At 41.7% G+C, this 18,139-nt stretch overlaps 1 protein-coding gene and 1 long non-coding RNA gene across 2 annotated transcripts in view; one reads left to right on the plus strand and one right to left on the minus strand.

The window, feature by feature from the left end:
* LOC138950779 (cytochrome P450 3A6-like) overlaps positions 1-18,139 on the minus strand; it is a gene marked incomplete in the record, with an annotated part of 137,214 nt that overhangs the window by 6,704 nt on the left and 112,371 nt on the right. Inside the window, 3 exon segments of the mRNA XM_070322504.1 lie at positions 13,237-13,333; positions 14,900-14,952; positions 15,419-15,515. Coding sequence (XP_070178605.1) covers positions 13,237-13,333; positions 14,900-14,952; positions 15,419-15,515 — 247 coding nt within the window.
* Positions 1-18,139, plus strand: part of LOC138950785 (uncharacterized) — a 125,875-nt gene that overhangs the window by 2,596 nt on the left and 105,140 nt on the right. The gene's annotated exons all lie outside the window — the stretch shown is intronic.

An 18,139-nucleotide genomic window follows, 5' to 3' on the forward strand; every position in this document is an offset into this window, starting at 1 on the left:
TTTAAAATACATGACAGTATTACCCAATTAGGTCTCCCCTGCGTTTAGTACTCACTGGACATGAAAGCGAGAACATGATTATGCTCGAATATGAATGAGAAAATACATCGACGCACCAAAAATGAAAAGAGCGGTTACCGAAAACACTACGTGTCAATAATCACGCGTACCAGTGGTACTGTTTCATAAAATGTTCTTCCAGATCTGTACCAAAGCATACTTACAGAGTTAGTCAACCCATGATGGTGTTGATATCACGTATAAATATGTCTATGTTTCTGTCATCGTCCGCCACTTTCTCAGTCAGTCATTCAATATGTCTGTCTGTCTGTCTGTCTGTCTGTCTGTCTGTCTGTCTGTCTGGTCTGTCTGTCTGTCTGCGCGTCCGTCCGTCTGTATGTGTGTATGTGTCTCTTTCTTCTCTCTTTTTCCTGTCTGTCTGTATGTCTGTCTGTCTGTCTGTTTCTGTCTGACTGACTGTCTGTCTATCTGTCTGTCTGTAAGCCTGCCCGCCCGCCCGTCATTCCGTCCGTCTCTCTCTCTCTCTCTCTCCTCTCTCTCTCTCTCTCTCTCTCTCCTCTCTTCTCCTCTCTCTCTCTCTCTCTCTCGTTCACTATTATTGAGAAAACGATTCGGTCTGTGACTTCTTTAAATCGTATCTTGCTGACCGGACACAGTATGTCACTCTACAATGCCAGAATTCGTCTACTGCACTAATAAGACAAACCGGCACGGTGGCCTAGTGGTAAGGCGTCCGCCCTGTGATCGGGAGGTCGTGGGTCCCTATAACCCACGTACTGCCCATCTGCACTAGGGAAACTGTTCTCTAATTCTTGCAACCGCACAAGCTGGTAAGGTGACCCTGATGTCTCTCCCAGCATTTCCAGACCCACCGCACAAGCATGCGTAAGCTACATACCGATACTGCCTGGAAAGAAAAAACAAGCATACAGTATTAATGACAGTATCAATCAATCAATCAATATGAGGCTTATATCGCGCGTATTCCGTGGGTACAGTTCTAAGCGCAGGGATTTAAAAAAAAAAATTGTTATGCAATTTATATCGCGCACATATTCAAGGCGCAGGGATTTATTTATGCCGTGTGAGATGGAATTTTTGTACACAATACATCACGCATTCACATCGGCCAGCAGATCGCAGCCATTTCGGCGCATATCCTACTTTTCACGGCCTATTATTCCAAGTCACACGGGTATTTTGGTGGACATTTTATCTATGCCGATACAATTTTGCCAGGAAAGACCCTTTTGTCAATCGTGGGATCTTTAACGTGCACACCCCAATGTAGTGTACACAAAGGGACTCGGTTTTCATCTCATCCGAAAGACATATAAACGTGCGCCACACACAAGACCCTTTGTCAATGGTGGGATCTTTAACGTGCACACCCAATGTAGTGTACACGAAGGGACCTCGGCGTTTCGTCTCATCCGAAAGGACTAGCACCCACCACCTAGGTAGGAAAGGGGGGAGAAAAATTGCTAACGCCCTGACCAGGGTCGAACTCGCAACCTCTTCGCTTCGAGCGCAAGTGCGTTACCACTCGGCCACCCAGTCCACAGTACACAAAGTGGTACAATCAGGATACTTGAAAACATTCCCCATATTGCTTTGCTCAGAATTAGCACATGCGAATAAATGAATTGTCTTGAAATAAAAATGAATATCTGACAATTAATTTTCATTTTTTTATTTTATTGTTATTTGTTTTTGCACATCTATGACATAAACCTATTTATAGTATCATGATTACAATTCTAAAAAACAAATAACTTACTCATTAGCATCCTGTATAGCCCTCCCATACTGCTGGTTGTACCAGTGATAGCATGTCTCCAAGACATAGTGGTCCAAGCACACTGATCTGAAGCCAGGGTGGTCAGTGATGCAGCCCACCCCTGTGCTTACTGTCAGTGATTCCATTTCTGGAATTTCTTGACAACAGCGGCATTCTCGGATTGAGCCCATGCCTGCACAGTTTGCGCACTGACACCTGCACACACAAAATTTGATACAAGTTTAGTTCAAATTCTCTGCAGTCTACAAACTCACACAAAAAATTGATCTACTAAGGCAGTAAAACAACTGAAATGGACAAATTCACAACCAATGGTAGTGACCATTATGTCTAGACAAAACCATAATAAATTGTTATTCCATTGGAACATTGGTATATTCATACGTGTACTGATTTGGCTAGTTTTAGTTTTGGGGACTGCTACTAGCAATGATTGAGTGGGCATACTGACTACTCAGTAGGATGATGTTTTGACTAAAATTATAATCAGGAATGCGCATCACTTTCTGGCATGCATGAATTGCATCAAGGGTAAAAGAAGACATCGCACAAACTTTACAAATTACTGACTGCAAAACAAGCTCTACCAGAATCGATTCTATAATAGGAATATATACGAGGAAGAGTCTCACAATCACTGAATCAGTGGTAGTTTCTTACCAGTTGGTGGACATCAAACGATCGAGAGACTCGCTAAAATCGTCTCTGTCGGGTGTTTCCTCAACCTCAGCATCGGACAGCTCAGGTTCAAACTGGTATGTTGAAGATCGTGTTCATTCAAAACCTCAAAATCACTACTGTAGCACGATAGTTCCAGTGAAGAAACGCTGCTTGTTTCACTGTTTTCTTCATGGTCTGCCATGCCAATACAGCTGCTGACGTCACTGCGAGGGGAGATCAGCCATGGCTGCGTTTTAGATTCTTACTTCCCTTACCCTTAATTGCAGGTATGAAAACCCACTTTCATTGATCGATATCTATTAAACCAAAGGACTTTGCTTGCCAATATTTTGCATCTGGTACTATTTAGTAATGTTCTCTCAGCAGAATTTTTTTGACCGAGCAATGTGGTTGACCTTTAATACTTTGATTAGATACTGCTCCTTTTAGGTATGAAATGATAGCATGTGCATGTGTGTAGGTAAGCGAGCGCACGCTCGCGCGCGCGAGCATGTGTGTGTGTATATGTGTGCATGTGTGTGTGTGTGTGTGAGTGTGTGTGTGTGTGTGTGTGTGTGTGTGTGTGTGTGTGTGTGTAAGTGTGTATGAGCTTGTGTGTGCGTGTGTGTGTATACGAGGGTGTGTGTGTGGATGTGTGTGTGTGTGTGTGTGTGTGTGTGTGTGTGTGTGTGTGTGTGTATGTGCGCAGTCTTTGCTTTCGTTTACAATTATTCTCTGTAGTATGTTCCAAGGACAGGTTGGAAGATTAGGCTAAGCCTAAAACCTTTATCCTTATGTAATAAAGTTCTGAGTTCTGAGTTCTGAGCTCTCTCTCTCTCTCTCTCTCTCTCTCTCTCTCTCTCTCTCTCTCTCTCTCTCTCTCTCTCTCTCTCTCTCTCTCTCTCTCTCTCTCTCTCTCTCTCTCTCTCTCTCCTTTGCTGGGCCGTCAAGGTGCAACTCTCTTCCTTCGAATGTTAAAACTAGCAAATCTGTAAATATCTTTAAATCTTCCTTAAAAAACCATCTAAACTGTTCTCTGTAAGTACACACCCACGGTGACATAATTATGTGAATCTTACAGTTCTGTCTAATGTATACTATATTAATATTACTATATAATTATATTCACGTCATATTACATATTAATAGCATATAGTATTCATATTGTTTTACTTCGTATATTTATTAGACTGTGTGTTTCGTGTGGCCGTGGTGCTTATGCCTATTTACTGTACATTTACATGTTATGCCTATATGATTTCATTATATTATGTTGGTTATATGCGTGCGGATGTGTTAGTGTGAATGTAAAGGGCACGTTGTAAGATTAGGCCCTTGGCTTAAAATGTTTACCATTTATGTCAATAAAATGTTCTAAGTCTAAGTCTAAGTCTCTCTCACTCTCTCTCTCTCTCTCTCTCTCTCTCTCTCTCTCTCTCTCTCTCTCTCTCTCTCTCTCTCTCTCTCTCTCTCTCTCTCTCTCTCTCTCTCTCTCTCTCTCTCTTCCTCTCTGTACACACTTAGCAAGAGAATGTAGGCGAAGGTTACCCTAAGCTGTCACTATGTTACTAATTGAAATCAGTGCTTTTTCAAGAGGCAACTGTTAAAGCAAGGTTTGTCATGAAAGACTGATGTAAAGGGCTTTCAAGTACATGATGAGAGAGCAGCAGACACAACAATTGCAATTCACTGTAAAGGATCCTACTTCATAGGTCACACATCATTGGTCCGGTTGAGTTGACCACAGTCGTCAGCTGGAAATGTTTATTGTCGCCGTGTTCCTGTCAAACCAACCGAGCTACACCCGTTTGTTCTTTTACACAAGGATTGTTAATTTATATGAATACAAGGTACAACTTGGCAAACTAAAACAAGAAAACTGTATTATGTCCATATGACGAGAATGAGTTCTGAATATACATTAAAATACTTTAGCCCGGGACAAACATTACTCTAAATGCAGACGCCTTCCAACGCATATAGATAGGAAACTGTTCCGTACCATTTTGGTTGGAATTAAATTGTTCTATTGTGGATAGTCACTATTATTCAGTTGCTCTGGATCGCACGCGATGGTCGGTTGGGCAGTCAGATATGTTTGTCAGTGCCAGACCTATTAAGTTAGGGGATGGTTGGAATACAACATAGTGTAGATATGCGGTTCGGAGGTCTATTCTACACGTCATAAAAAAGTAGGCACATGGGTTTTAGTTTTTTTTTAATTATAACTAGTTTACGTCATTGAAACGACCAAATGGCTTGGAAGATTTTCTTATCTTTTCATCGTACCAAATCAACTTTGGGGAGGGGGTTGGGGTGCACATAAAAAATATTCTTACTCACACAAAAAAACTTAACAAAATCAGAATTCGTTGCCCACTAGATGCTTTGTGTAGCAATAAGCCGTTGTTAACCCGTGATTTGTAAAAATGTAAAAAAAATAATTACAAATCACGGAGCGCGCCCCGCCAGTTGTAAAAACATTTTTACAAATCGCGGGGCGCGCCTCGCTATTTGTAAAAATGTTTTTACAAATCACGTTTTTGCGCCCGATATTTTCTTGTCATCCTCAAAGTCAAGGGACAAAAACGAAACCCCTTGACTTTAGGGGTATTGCGACTCTGTTAATTTTAAGATTGGTTTTTTTCTTCATTACTAGGATGTCCCATCATTGGGAAATTCCGGTCGCTTCCTCCCAGTGGAAAGCTAGCAGTGACAGAGTCGCACTACCCCAAAGTCAAGGGATCTATTAGTCCCGTTTCGCCGTTATCCCAATTCGCCCCCATCGCATTTTGGCGACATTTCTCAGGCCAAGTGTCATTTTACCACCATGTCATGTACCATTAGCTCCACATCCCATTTTGGCGCAATCCCGGATCGCCGTTATCCCATTTCGCCCCAATCCCAGTAGCTTAACATCCCAAGTCAAGGGATCTATTAGATTTCTAGATTGTCTCATCGCTGGAAGATTCGGGTCGCTTCTTCCCAATAAAAAGCTAGCAGCAACAGAGTCGCGCTACCCTTAAGTCAAGGGATCTATTGGATTTTTTTTTTTTTTTTTTTCATTACTAGATTGCCCGAACGCTGCGAAAGTCGGGTCGCTTCCACCCAATGGAAAGCTAGCAGCAACAGAGTCGCACTATCCCCAAGTCAAGGGATATATTAGATTATTTTTTTTTCATTACTAGATTGTTCCATTGCTGGGAAATTCGGGTCGCTTCCTCCCAATGGAAAGCTAGCAGCAACTACAGAGTCGCGCTACCCCGAAAGTCAAGGGATCTATAAGATTTTTTTTCAGATTTGTTTTTCATTTATAGATTGTCCCATCGCTGGGAAATTAGGGTCACTTCCTCCCAGTGGAAAGCTAGCAGCAACCTAGTCGTGCTACCCCAAAGTCAAGGGATCTATTATATATATTTTTGTGTATGTATTTCTTGTCCCATCGCTTGCTAGCTTTCCACTGGGAGGAAGCGATCCGAGTTTCTCAGCGATGGGACAAGAAAGACATGAAAAAAGAATTACATTTTTTGTTTAAATTTTTACAAATCACGGGTTAACAGGCGTCCTTATTGCGTGCCTTACGAGAAACAGATCGCGTGCAAAAAAACCACGTAATGCTGTGTAGTATTCTTTGTGCTTTGGTTTATCGTCTCTAATTGACCCTATTCTGAGGTCTAAATCTTTCCTATTATCTTTCCGACTCATGCAATGTCACTTTTCTTTGAGATGTTTTGCGAGGAGTTGTGAGCTGAGAATACAGGCGTGTAAGTAGAACGCAAAAATCACACCTTGACTCGATCGGACAGACTGGTTCATGTAAGAGCACTTGACAGTCTCTGTCTCTTATCCCCGGTAGGATCATAAAATCGTGGAATCTGCTGATGTTCGTACTCCCCATCTACTTAGCTTCGTCCAAATAGGCCCACTTCAAACATCACACGCGGAAGACACGACTTGAGCTGGACACCACAGTCATGTTCGAACCACGCACCAAGACACCACGCACCAGTCAGCATTGAAAACAATGTTTTCGCGAGAAATTGACATAAATAAAATCAATCTAAATTGTTAAAAATAAGAGAAAAAAGAAATCAAAGACGGACTCTTGAAGAAGTAACGTTTCACTCAGATATATTTTATCCAGCCGGTCATGTCTTTCATTCATCCCTTTTCTTCTGACAGAAATAAAATAACACAAGAGAAATGAACATATGTAAGTAGGATTAAAAGCAAACGGCAAGTTGTGTGAAAAATGTTACTGACCACCACGTGCATGCACATATTTGCTGCCCCCCCCCCCCCCCTCAACATCGTAATCGTATCGGCTCTGTATCCCTTTGCCCTCGACCTCTTCCCGAACACCTCCCCCCCCCCCCCACCCCCTTCCTTTCTTTTTAGTAAATCCCCCCTCAGTCGGAGCGGCAGTTGTCACCACGCATTCGACTTCTTTTTTTTTTTTTAAATAGTATCTCCTTTACAAGCTGATCTGATAATAAAATATCTTATTTTTGTAAGCCCTTAGAAAAAATCTCCCTAGAAAGAAATGGGTTAAAGCATGATGCTATTAAAATATTGACGGGTGAATGCCGGCTACACAAACACACGTACCAAAGTACTCATCCTCCCCGAAGACGGAATGTGACCCCCAATGTGGTGGGAACTTAAAAGCGGTCACATACGCGTTTTTCTCCTAGGTACGGGGAGAACGCAGAAAAAGAAAAAGTAGAAGAATGGCCTTTCCGAGCATAATTATATAGCCAGTTAAACAATTTCATTATTTGTAGTTTCAGAGATATGGAGCTTCAAAGTACTGATCCTTATTTTCTGGGAGCATATTTCAGAAGCAGTTATAAATTACATCCAGTGATGCAGTCCACCTGACCTGATCGTGACCTATACTGCTGGCGCTGGTGGTCGGTCACATTACCTTTTCGGTCCACGGCCGGTTATGCAACACAAAGGTGCAGACAGGCCTCTTTTTCACCTAACCAAGGTTACGAATGTTAGTGACCTGATCGTGACCTACGCTGCCGGCGCCGTGTCTCGGTCACATCAATCAATCAATCAATATGAGGCCTATATTGGGGCGGGGATATAGCTCAGTTGGTAGCGCGCTGGATTTGTATTCAGTTGGCCGCTGTTAGCGTGAGTTCGATCCCAGGTTCGGCGGAAATTTATTTCAGAGTCAACTTTGTGTGCAGACTCTCTTCGGTGTCCAAACCCCCCCCCCCCCCCACCCCCCGTGTACACTACATTGGGTGTGCACGTTAAAGATCCCACGATTGACAAAAGGGTCTTTCCTGGCAAAATTGCTTAGGCACAGCCGGTTAATAATTGTCTACCTATACCCGTGTGACTTGGAATAATAGGCCGTGAAAGGTAAATATGCGCCGAAATGGCTGCAATTACTGGCCGTATAAAATTTCATCTCACACAGCATTACTGCAGAGCGCCTAGAACTGTACCCACGGAATATGCGCGATATAAGCGTCATTGATTGATTGATTGATTGATATTGCTATTTCATATGTTACGTGGATTTCCATTGGTCAATTGGGCAAAACTGAGCTCAGTGCAAAAGTGATATCGACGACATTTCCTTTATTGCTTCCCCACTTCAAAAGCAAAAACACCTAAATTTAAAAACAAACAAATATATACACAAAGAAAAAAGCCAAGCACCCCCCTTCAATTTCGCAATGACTGATTTGTAAAGTTCTGGTATGGAAACAGTAAGTTCAGGAGCTCGGTTTGACAAATGTTATCGACAAGAGCAACTCTTTGGAAATAACATCACACAAGAAAACTCCAGTTTTGATTGGTTTTAATCGTGATTTGGTACCTTGCCAAAAAGTGACGTTTTAACCCTAAAACAGTACCCCTGATAAGTATGGAGCTGCAAGCTGAAAAAGACAGGTTTAGGTAAATGTGTCATGAAAAAAATGTAATTGAGAGTGCTGAGATGGCATACGCGATTCAAAAGTTCAATATCGAGTGAAACCCCCGCGTGCCCGGATGACGGCGTCAACCCTGCGTCTCATCCCTCCAGTCAAACGTCGGATCTGTTCACGGGTCACTTGCAACCACTCACGATGCAAAGCTGCCTCCAATTCACGTAATGTCTGCACAGGAGGCTGCAGAGCTTGTATACGACGCCCCAGGATGTCCCAAACATGCTCCAGCGGATTAAGATCTGGACTCATTGCCGGCCATGGGAGTGTTGTTACAGCGTTGTTCTGGAGGTAGTCCACTACTGCCCTGGATCGATGAGGCCTGGCGTTATCATCCATGTACACGGGTCTTGTGGCAAGTGGGTGGTTGTCAAAATGAGTAACGACAACAGGTTCCAGGACATGTCGCATATACTGATCACCCGTGAGGTTGCCACGTACGGTGACAAGGTCTAGCTTGCAGTCATGGGAAATGCAACCCCAAACCAAGACTGACCCGCCACCGAATGGAACAGTTTGTCTGATGTTCCTGGGTGTATAGGCCGTGTTCCTGTGCCTCCATACCCTCAGTCGGCCGTCAGTGACATGGAGAAGGAATCTGCTTTCGTCCGACCAGTGGATCCTCCTCCACGTTCTCAGGTTCCATCTTTGCCGTGCCAGACACCATGCCAAGCGTCTTCTCTTGTGGTCATCTGTCAGTCGGGGACGCTTAATGACTCTTCGGGCTGCCATTCCTGCAGCTTTCAAGCGGTTTCGTACGGTCCTGGTTGACAGATGTCGATTTGGAAGCCATGCTCGTTTCAGGACGGTACTCGTTGAAAATGGCTCACGCCGAATTATTCGGAGAAAAGCTCGGTCTTCACGTTCTGACGTCACACGGGGTCGCCCTGACTGTGGACGGTCCTTCACAGCACCAGTCTGACGATGTTTGCGTACCAAACGGCTGATGACTGTGTAGTGGTAGCCAAGTTGACGACCAATCGCTTTGAAGGATGCTCCTGTAGCATGCATTCCTATAATCTGCCATCGGATCGCCTCTGATAATCGTCTTCTCGCCATGTTCACAGAGAATGTTTGCAAATTGTCGTCGCCCAGTGTTAAATACAGAAATTTGCAGCGTGAGCATACTGCCTTTTTTAACATTCATGGGTTGCATGCTGCACGTGCTTCTCACAGGCAGTGGCGACACAATCTTGACGCGTGAACTTCCCAACCTTATTATGGAAACCCATGTATGTCATTACGAAGAAAAAAAATGGTAAAACAAATTTGACTCAATTATTATCACAAATTCATTCGGGGGGTGCTTGGCTTTTTTCTTTGTGTATATATGAAAATGTAATGATCCCAGAATTTAGTTGATCAAGTGACTAAAGACTTTTTGAAAGAAAAGCCATTTTGAAATACTAAAAAGTCAATCAATCAATCAATCAAAGTACAAGAAAAGAGAGAACAAAAAAAAATAATAATCAGAGGGAGGGATATGGAACAGCCAAAACTGAGACAAATACTTTTGTAATTTCTTTAATCAATCAATCAATCAATGACGCTTATATCGCGCATATTCCGTGGGTACAGTTCTAGGCGCTCTGCAGTGATGCCGTGTGAGATGAAATTTTATACGGCCAGTAATTGCAGCCATTTCGGCGCATATTTACCTTTCACGGCCTATTATTCCAAGTCACACGGGTATAGGTAGACAATTATTAACTGTGCCTAAGCAATTTTGCCAGGAAAGACCCTTTTGTCAATCGTGGGATCTTTAACGTGCACACCCAATGTAGTGTACACGGGGGGAGGGTTCGGACACCGAAGAGAGTCTGCACACAAAGTTGACTCTGAAATAAATTTCCGCCGAACCTGGGATCGAACTCACGCTGACAGCGGCCAACTGAATACAAATCCAGCGCGCTACCAACTGAGCTATATCCCCGCCCTAGGCAAGTAAATACAAAATGTCCAAAGAATTAGCAATATATCTAACATTGACAGACTGTGTGATGATATCTTCGACCTCCGGTCTCGATTTTGATATCACTGTCAAAACAGACCATAGCAGAAGATATCATCACACAGTCCGTCAATATAGGGTAATATCGCGCGTATTCCGTGGGTACAGTTCCAAGCGCAGGGATTTTTTTTATATTTAAAAAAAAAATTGTTTATGCAATTTATATCGCGCACATATTCAAGGCGCAGGGATTTATTTATGCCGTGTGAGATGGAATTTTTTTTACACAATACATCACGCATTCACATCGGCTAGCAGATCGCAGCCATTTCGGCGCATATCCTACTTTTCACGGCCTATTATTCCAAGTCACACGGGTATTTTGGTGGACATTTTTATCTATGCCTATACAATTTTGCCAGGAAAGACCCTTTTGTCAATCGTGGGATCTTTAACGTGCACACCCCAATGTAGTGTACACAAAGGGAACTCGGTTTTTCGTCTCACCCGAAAGACTAGCACTTGAACCCACCACCTAGGTTAGGAAAGGGGGGAGAAAATTGTTAACGCCCTGACCCAGGGTCGAACTCGCAACCTCTCGCTTCCGAGCGCAAGTGCGTTACCACTCGGCCACCCAGTCCTTGACTTCGGTCCACAGTGGGTTATGCAACACACTGGCGCAGGCAGGTCTCTTTTTAACCTGACCAAAGCTGCGAATGTTAGTCAAATCAAATTTATTGTTTTTTGGGGTCCCGCCAACCACTTTGGGTCACATCATGACCAAAATCACACGAATGTTAGTGACCTGATCGTGACCTAATGAGTAATAAATATAGAATGTGTAAAAATCCCACACAACTACCTAAGGTCGGACCCAAACTACTACAAAGTCACACACAAACACCAATAGTTAGGACACAACTACCTAAGGTCGGACCCAAACTACTACAAAGTCACACACAAACACCAATAGTTAGGACACAACTACCTAAAGTCAGATCCAAACTACTACAAAGTCACACACAAACACCAATAGTTAGGACACACCTACCTAAGGTCGGTCCCATACTACTACAAAGTCACACACAAACACCAATAGTTAGGACACTGGGCAAGAGTTCACACACAAATACCTATCAGGTCGCACCCAAACTACTAACAATTATACAAGGCAGGTAAGACATACTATATCCTGAGTTATCTCTCTTGGAAATTATAATGAATTTATTAAAGAGACTATAAACCCCAGCTCTAATTATAGGATCTTAGGGGACTTTTTCTAACTCTAAGCTCTCAAATAACTATCATACATACTAAACAATGTAAGATGGTAGAGCACGTGGCCAAATTAATTTGCGGCGACCAGGGTTCGAACATGCAACCGTATGAATACAAGTCCAAGGCGCTACCACTGCGCCAAGAAGGTCGCCGTACACTGCTTAGTCCATTATGACCGTATTTAAACTGCCACAACTTCTTTATTTTGCATAGGAACAATATTGTTCTTATATCAAATTAGGTATTTGGTTGTAGACCATGGCGCTTTGAGGTAATTGCTTTGGTATGATAAGATAAAGCGCGGCCGGTATAAATAGCCAAATTTCATTTTCATTCAAACAGATACACAAAGAGATGGAGAGAGATACAGAGAGGGAAATGAACAATTTGGAGCGCCCACTCGAATCTGAGCGTATTTGGGGCGGCTGGTCACACTTTATTGACACCAGGGACCCGTTTTCTGTTATGGAGCAACCAATATTGCCTCCCCAATCCGGGATTCGAACCAGCGCAATGCGCTAACAGACTTCGCTTCTTGTCCCCACTAAGGGAAAGAAAGAGAGATAATAATACAACTTCTGTTTCGACTCAGGCCACATTTCGGGGCTTTACTCCGGGTTCTCCAGTCTGCTCCCCCCTCAAAAATATTCTCAAACAAATTAATGTTTACTAGGTTGGGTCTGGTGCACTCCAAAGTTGCGAGTTTGCCTTTGCTGAGAGGGCTGCCCAAAATACTGAACTAATTTTCAGTCCCTTTTAAGTATAATTCTCTTTAAATATTGTAATTATTGTATTTAAATTGCATAGATGTAATCTACATACTCTTCTGAATAATTTGATATAAGAACAATCTTGTTCCGATGAAAAATAAAAAAGTTGTGGCAGTTTAAAAACGGTCATTATGGACTAAGCAGTGTACTTGAATAAATTCATTATAATTTCCAAGAGAGATAACTCATGATATAGTATGTCTTGCTACTGACAGTAAGAAAACACGAGTTACCTGCCCTTGTATAATTGTTAGTAGTTTGGGTGGGAACCGTTGGCATTTGGGTGTGAACTCTTGCCCAATGTACTAACTATTGGTGTTTGTGTGTGACTTTGTAGAAGTTTGGGTCCGACCTTAGGTAGTTGTGTGCGACTTTTACACACAAATTCTGCACACAAATGCCAAGGTACCCTTATAACCACCTCTGTGTGCGTGTGTATGTGTGTGTGTGCGTGTGTGTGAGTGTGTGCGTGTGTGTGTGTGTGTGGTGTGTGTGTGTGTGTGTGGTGTGTGTGTGTGGTGTGTGTGTGGTGTGTGTGGTGTGTGTGTGTGGTGTGTGTGTGGTGTGTGTGTGGTGTGTGTGTGTGGTGTGTGTGTGTGGTGTGTGTGTGGTGTGTGTGTGTGTGGTGTATGTGGTGTGTGTGGTTGGTGTGTGTGTGTGTGTGTGTGTGTGTGTGGTGTGTGTGGTGTGTTAGTGTGTGTGTGTGTGTGTGTGTGCGTGCGTGCGTGCGTTCGTGCGTGTGTGTGTGTGTTTGTGTGTGTTTGTATTGAATTATGAATATATACATTTTAAATAAATACTAACCGGTCGCCCATCGAACTGGTAAAAACGTTTGACCAGAATTTGTTCAATGAGAGCAGGGTCAGAAACCACTATACTTGGCGTCATTCCTTCATAGTACCTGTAAAACAAATATCAAATATAAACTGTGCAAAAATAGTATTGCACCCATTTTAGTTCCGCAACTAAAACACTCATTAAAAAAAAATCCTTTCTGTGTCATTTTATTCAAACTTACTATGCCACTACAGGAACTCAACTTGGCTACCTGGCACACTTTTTGGATTAAAGATTCCTTTTTCAGGGTTCACGAGACCGCTGCTTCAAGAAAGGTACCCCCAAAATCGACCTGACATATATAAACGTTAGGTATTCATTAAACAAAATCCACGATCATTCATAATAGGCGCAACTTTGCAACTTTTGCATACGAAGAGAAAGTCAAATTAATTAGCTATCCAGTATGTATGGCATGCGATCCTGTAAGTGTCACAGTATTCCACTCAGTAATTGCCAAATTACAGCGCTTTTTAATACATCATTTTGCGAATGGGAAAATAAACATTACAACCATGGATTATGTATTGTTGTTGTCGAGAACACAGGGGGTCATGCTAGACCGATTCAGCATTTTATTTTAACAACATTTTCTTCGTCCATATGCTGAAACTCCCACGTTCACTCATGGTTTTGCACGAGTGGATTTGTACGTTCATGGCCGTTTTTTCTCCGCCTATCAGGCAGCCACACGTCGCTTTTGGGGGAAACATGATGGGTATTGTTGTGTTTCTATAACCCACCGAACTCTGACATGGATTACAGGATGTTTCCGTGCGTATTTGGTCTTGTGCTTGCGTGTGCACACGAAGGGTGATAAGCCACTAGCAGGTCTGCACATAAGTTGACCTGGGAGATCGGAAAAATCTCCACCCTTAACCCACCAGGCGGCCGCGGTCGGAATTTAAACTCACGACTTTTCGATTAGGAGGCCGATGTCTTATCCACTTCAGCATATAACAGGGCATGGTGGCTATTTATCTAACTACCACCCGAGACGGAAAATACGAGCCAAGCAGAACTAGCCATAACATGTGATTTCAACATTTATAATAGAGAAGAACGAGATAAAAGCGATAGAAAGATGACAAAAAATCCCCCCCCCCCCCCAAAGATTGCTAACGGTCCAAAACTTGTGTGTGTGTATTACTCATTACCTCGACGGCATCTTGCATGCGAGATTCATCTACGATTGTGAGAGTTCAATATTTGCACCATAAGCGTTTGTATTGTCTGTCAGCCTCTTTACAAGACCACTGTTTTTTTTTGTTTTTTTTAATTTTTTTTTAACCTTAGTTGCATGCAGGTTTGCTACTACAATTATTTTTTTTTTTTTTTTTTTTTTCGTGTGTGGCTTAGAGCAAACCTTCTTCATAGGTCTTTTCTTTTCTCAGTCAAATGTGTACATTTTTAAATCAACAAACTTTATCAGTAAACTAATATGTTTAAGTAAATAAATAAAAATAATCATAACATAAATGTATTCCTAATGTTCAGCTCAGTTTCCAATAATAACAAGACCACTGGGTTGACGTTCTAGTAAATGTGACGTTTTATTTTGTTGATAATTCAACGTTCCAATAACCTACAATTCTTGTTTTTTGATGAAGATGACCAGATTTATGCTCACCCGAAAACTTTTCCGAACCTCTTTGTGAGGTCCACAAAGACATCCAATGGATTCTGCAAAGCCATGCAATGAACAATCAAGACAGATTTCAAATCCATTATTTCGCAGAGAAGCTCGCGCGCACTCAAATCAGCGAATTTAACTTTGGATAAATATTATATGGATATCATACACATTCACAATAATAATTGTCCGGCACATGGCTAATCAACAAAGATAATTACACCTAATTACACAGAACATATTTACATACACAAAATCAGATACAGCTATCAAATAAAATGCCCGCATAGTTAAAGCCTAGAACAACACAATTGTGAACATAAACACATATATTCGCACAAACACACACGCACACACACACACACACACACACACACACACACACACACACACACACACACACACAAACACACACACACATACACACACACACTCACCCCCCCACCACACACATACACACACACAAGCGATCATACACATAAAGTATCGTTTAGAAAAGTGTTACTGAATTGTTACCTTATTCGCAAATTCTGCTAGGTTTCCGATCACCATTGTCGGTTTAGGGCCAGGTACATTGTCTTGCGCGAACATTGTGTAGTGTTGCTGAAGGTACCTGTAAATAGTATAGCACGTTTTTGATATCATCTTTTTCGAATCATCATCGTAATATTATCATCATAAATATGACCCTGTTCCTCAAAATAAAAAAAAATAAAATAATGAAGAAAATAAATACATTACTACAGCAGCATCAACAACAGCACCAGCAGCAACAACAGCGACAGCAGTAACAGCAACAACAGCAACAGCAGTAACAGCAACAACAACACCAAGAACAACAACAAACAACAACCAACAACAACAACCAACAACAACAACCAACAACAACAACAACCAACACCAACAACCAACACCAACAACAACAAACAGCACAAACAACACAAACAACAACAAACAACACAAACAACAACAAACAACAACCAACAACAACAACAACCAACACCAACAACCAACACCAACAACAACAAACAGCACAAACAACACAAACAACAACAAACAACACAAACAACAACAAACAACAACAAACAACAACCATCATCACCACAAAAACAAACAAGTCGCGTAAGGCGAAATAACAACATTTAGTCAAGCTGTCGAACTCACAGAATGAAACTGAACGCACTGGGGTTTTTTTTCTCACCAAGACGACATACTTGTAGAATCGTCAGTCCACCACTCGTGGCAAAGGCAGTGAAATCGACAAGCCATGCATAATAGTGCGGTAGTGGTCGCGCTGAGCAGGATAACACGCTTTTCTGTATGTCTATTCTTTTTAGCTTACTGAGTTTGTTTTTAATCCAAACATATCATATCTATATGTTTTTGGAATCAGGGACCGACAAGGAATAAGATGAAATTGTTTTTTAAATCGATTTCGGAAAATTAATTATAATCATAATGTTTATATTTTTAATTTTCAGAGCTTGTTTGTAATCAAAATATAACATATGTATATGTTTTTGGAATCAGAAAATGACGAAGAATAAGATGAAATCATGTTTGGATCGTTTAATAAAAAATTAATTTTAATTACAAGTTTCCGATTTTTAAGGACCAAACTCATTCATTAGTTTTTAAGCCACCCAGCTGAAATGCAATACCAAAGTCCGGCCTTTGTCGAAGATTGCTGTACACAAATTTTAATCAATTTGATTGAAAAATGAGTGTGTGACAGTGCCGCCTCAACTTTTACAAAAATCCGGATATGACGTCATCAAAGGTATTTATCGAAAAAAATGAAGAAAAAAAACGTCCGGGGATATCATTCCCGGGAACTCTCATGTCAAATGTCATAAAGACCGGTCCAGTAGTTTAGTCTGAATCGCTCTACATACACACACGCACAGACAGACAGACAGACAGACAGACAGACACACACACACACACACACACACACACACACACACACACATACACCACGACCCTCGTCTCGATTCCCCCTCTATGTTAAAAAATTTAGTCAAAACTTGACTAAATGTAAAAAGTGGGTTAGTTAGAAATACAGAAAGAAAGAAAATGAAAGTATAATGATTATCCAGAAACGTAAGTGTAGCCTATGCGATGATAAACTGTGTCTGTCTGTGCGTGCGTGCGTGCGTGTGTGTGTGTGTGTGTGTGTGTGTGATAGAAACTTTAACATTTCCGAGTCTATGGATAAAGCTCGCATAAGAAGATTACGTCTCGGTCAAAAGTGTTTGACGTGTGTGATAGAAACTATTTGAAGACGTCACATTATGACGTAAGAGGGTTAGACGTCACGCAAAGGAATTACTGAAAGTCTCGGTCATTGTTATTGTGAGCGGGCCGAGACTAGTTGGCAGATCCAGGGTCTCGCTTTCTTGCACAGTTTCACCTATGCTTACTGTGTGTGTGTGTGTGTGTGTGTGTGTGTGTGTATGTGTGACGGAGTGATTGAGTTTGTGTTACTGTTTGTCGATTTCTTACGTGAGCCTTGAAGGCTTCGCCTCTTGTTTTAATACAGAAAAGAACTTGGGGTCATCAATTTCCCTTGGCAAGGTGCAGTCATAAATGTTGTTGTATGGCAGTCAACACGCCCATCCCAACCCACCCACCCCTCCCCCCACCCAACAAAAACATTGATTAAGGGAGATAATTTCAGGGAAGAAAGAGTTAATTCCACACTTTCTTACCATCCTGACGAAGGCAGTTTATCTGCCGAAATATTGATAACAAAAAAGGAAAGGGGGGGGGGGGGGGCGTCCTGGAGTAAAACCTTCAGAGTTTTTGATGTAACCCTTAGGTTCTTTTTCCTTTACATATTTTTGTTACTACGACCACCAAGCCATGATGTATGTATGTATGTATGTATGTATGTATGTATGTATGTAGGTATGTATGTAGGTATGCATGCATGCGTGTTGGTGTGTCGGTGTGTCAAGTGTGCAAGTAAAAAGGGTATTGTAGTTGCACATATATTACTTTAGATATTTTTTTGTTAACATGGGTTTTATGAATTTTCTTCTCTTATTCTTTTATAATTATTAATTAATGACCTATATGTGCTGATGACCAATTTAATTTCCTTTGTTGGATCAATAAAATGTTATGAGTTATGAGTTATCACCCCCCACCCCACCCCCTGTGTGTTGTAAGTGTCCCTTTGTCTATGGGATGTAATGTAATGTAAAGCCTATTCATGTTAAAAAAAAAAAATCC

Source organism: Littorina saxatilis, linkage group LG16, assembly GCF_037325665.1.
Source record: "Littorina saxatilis isolate snail1 linkage group LG16, US_GU_Lsax_2.0, whole genome shotgun sequence".
NCBI classification, from domain to species: domain Eukaryota; kingdom Metazoa; phylum Mollusca; class Gastropoda; order Littorinimorpha; family Littorinidae; genus Littorina; species Littorina saxatilis.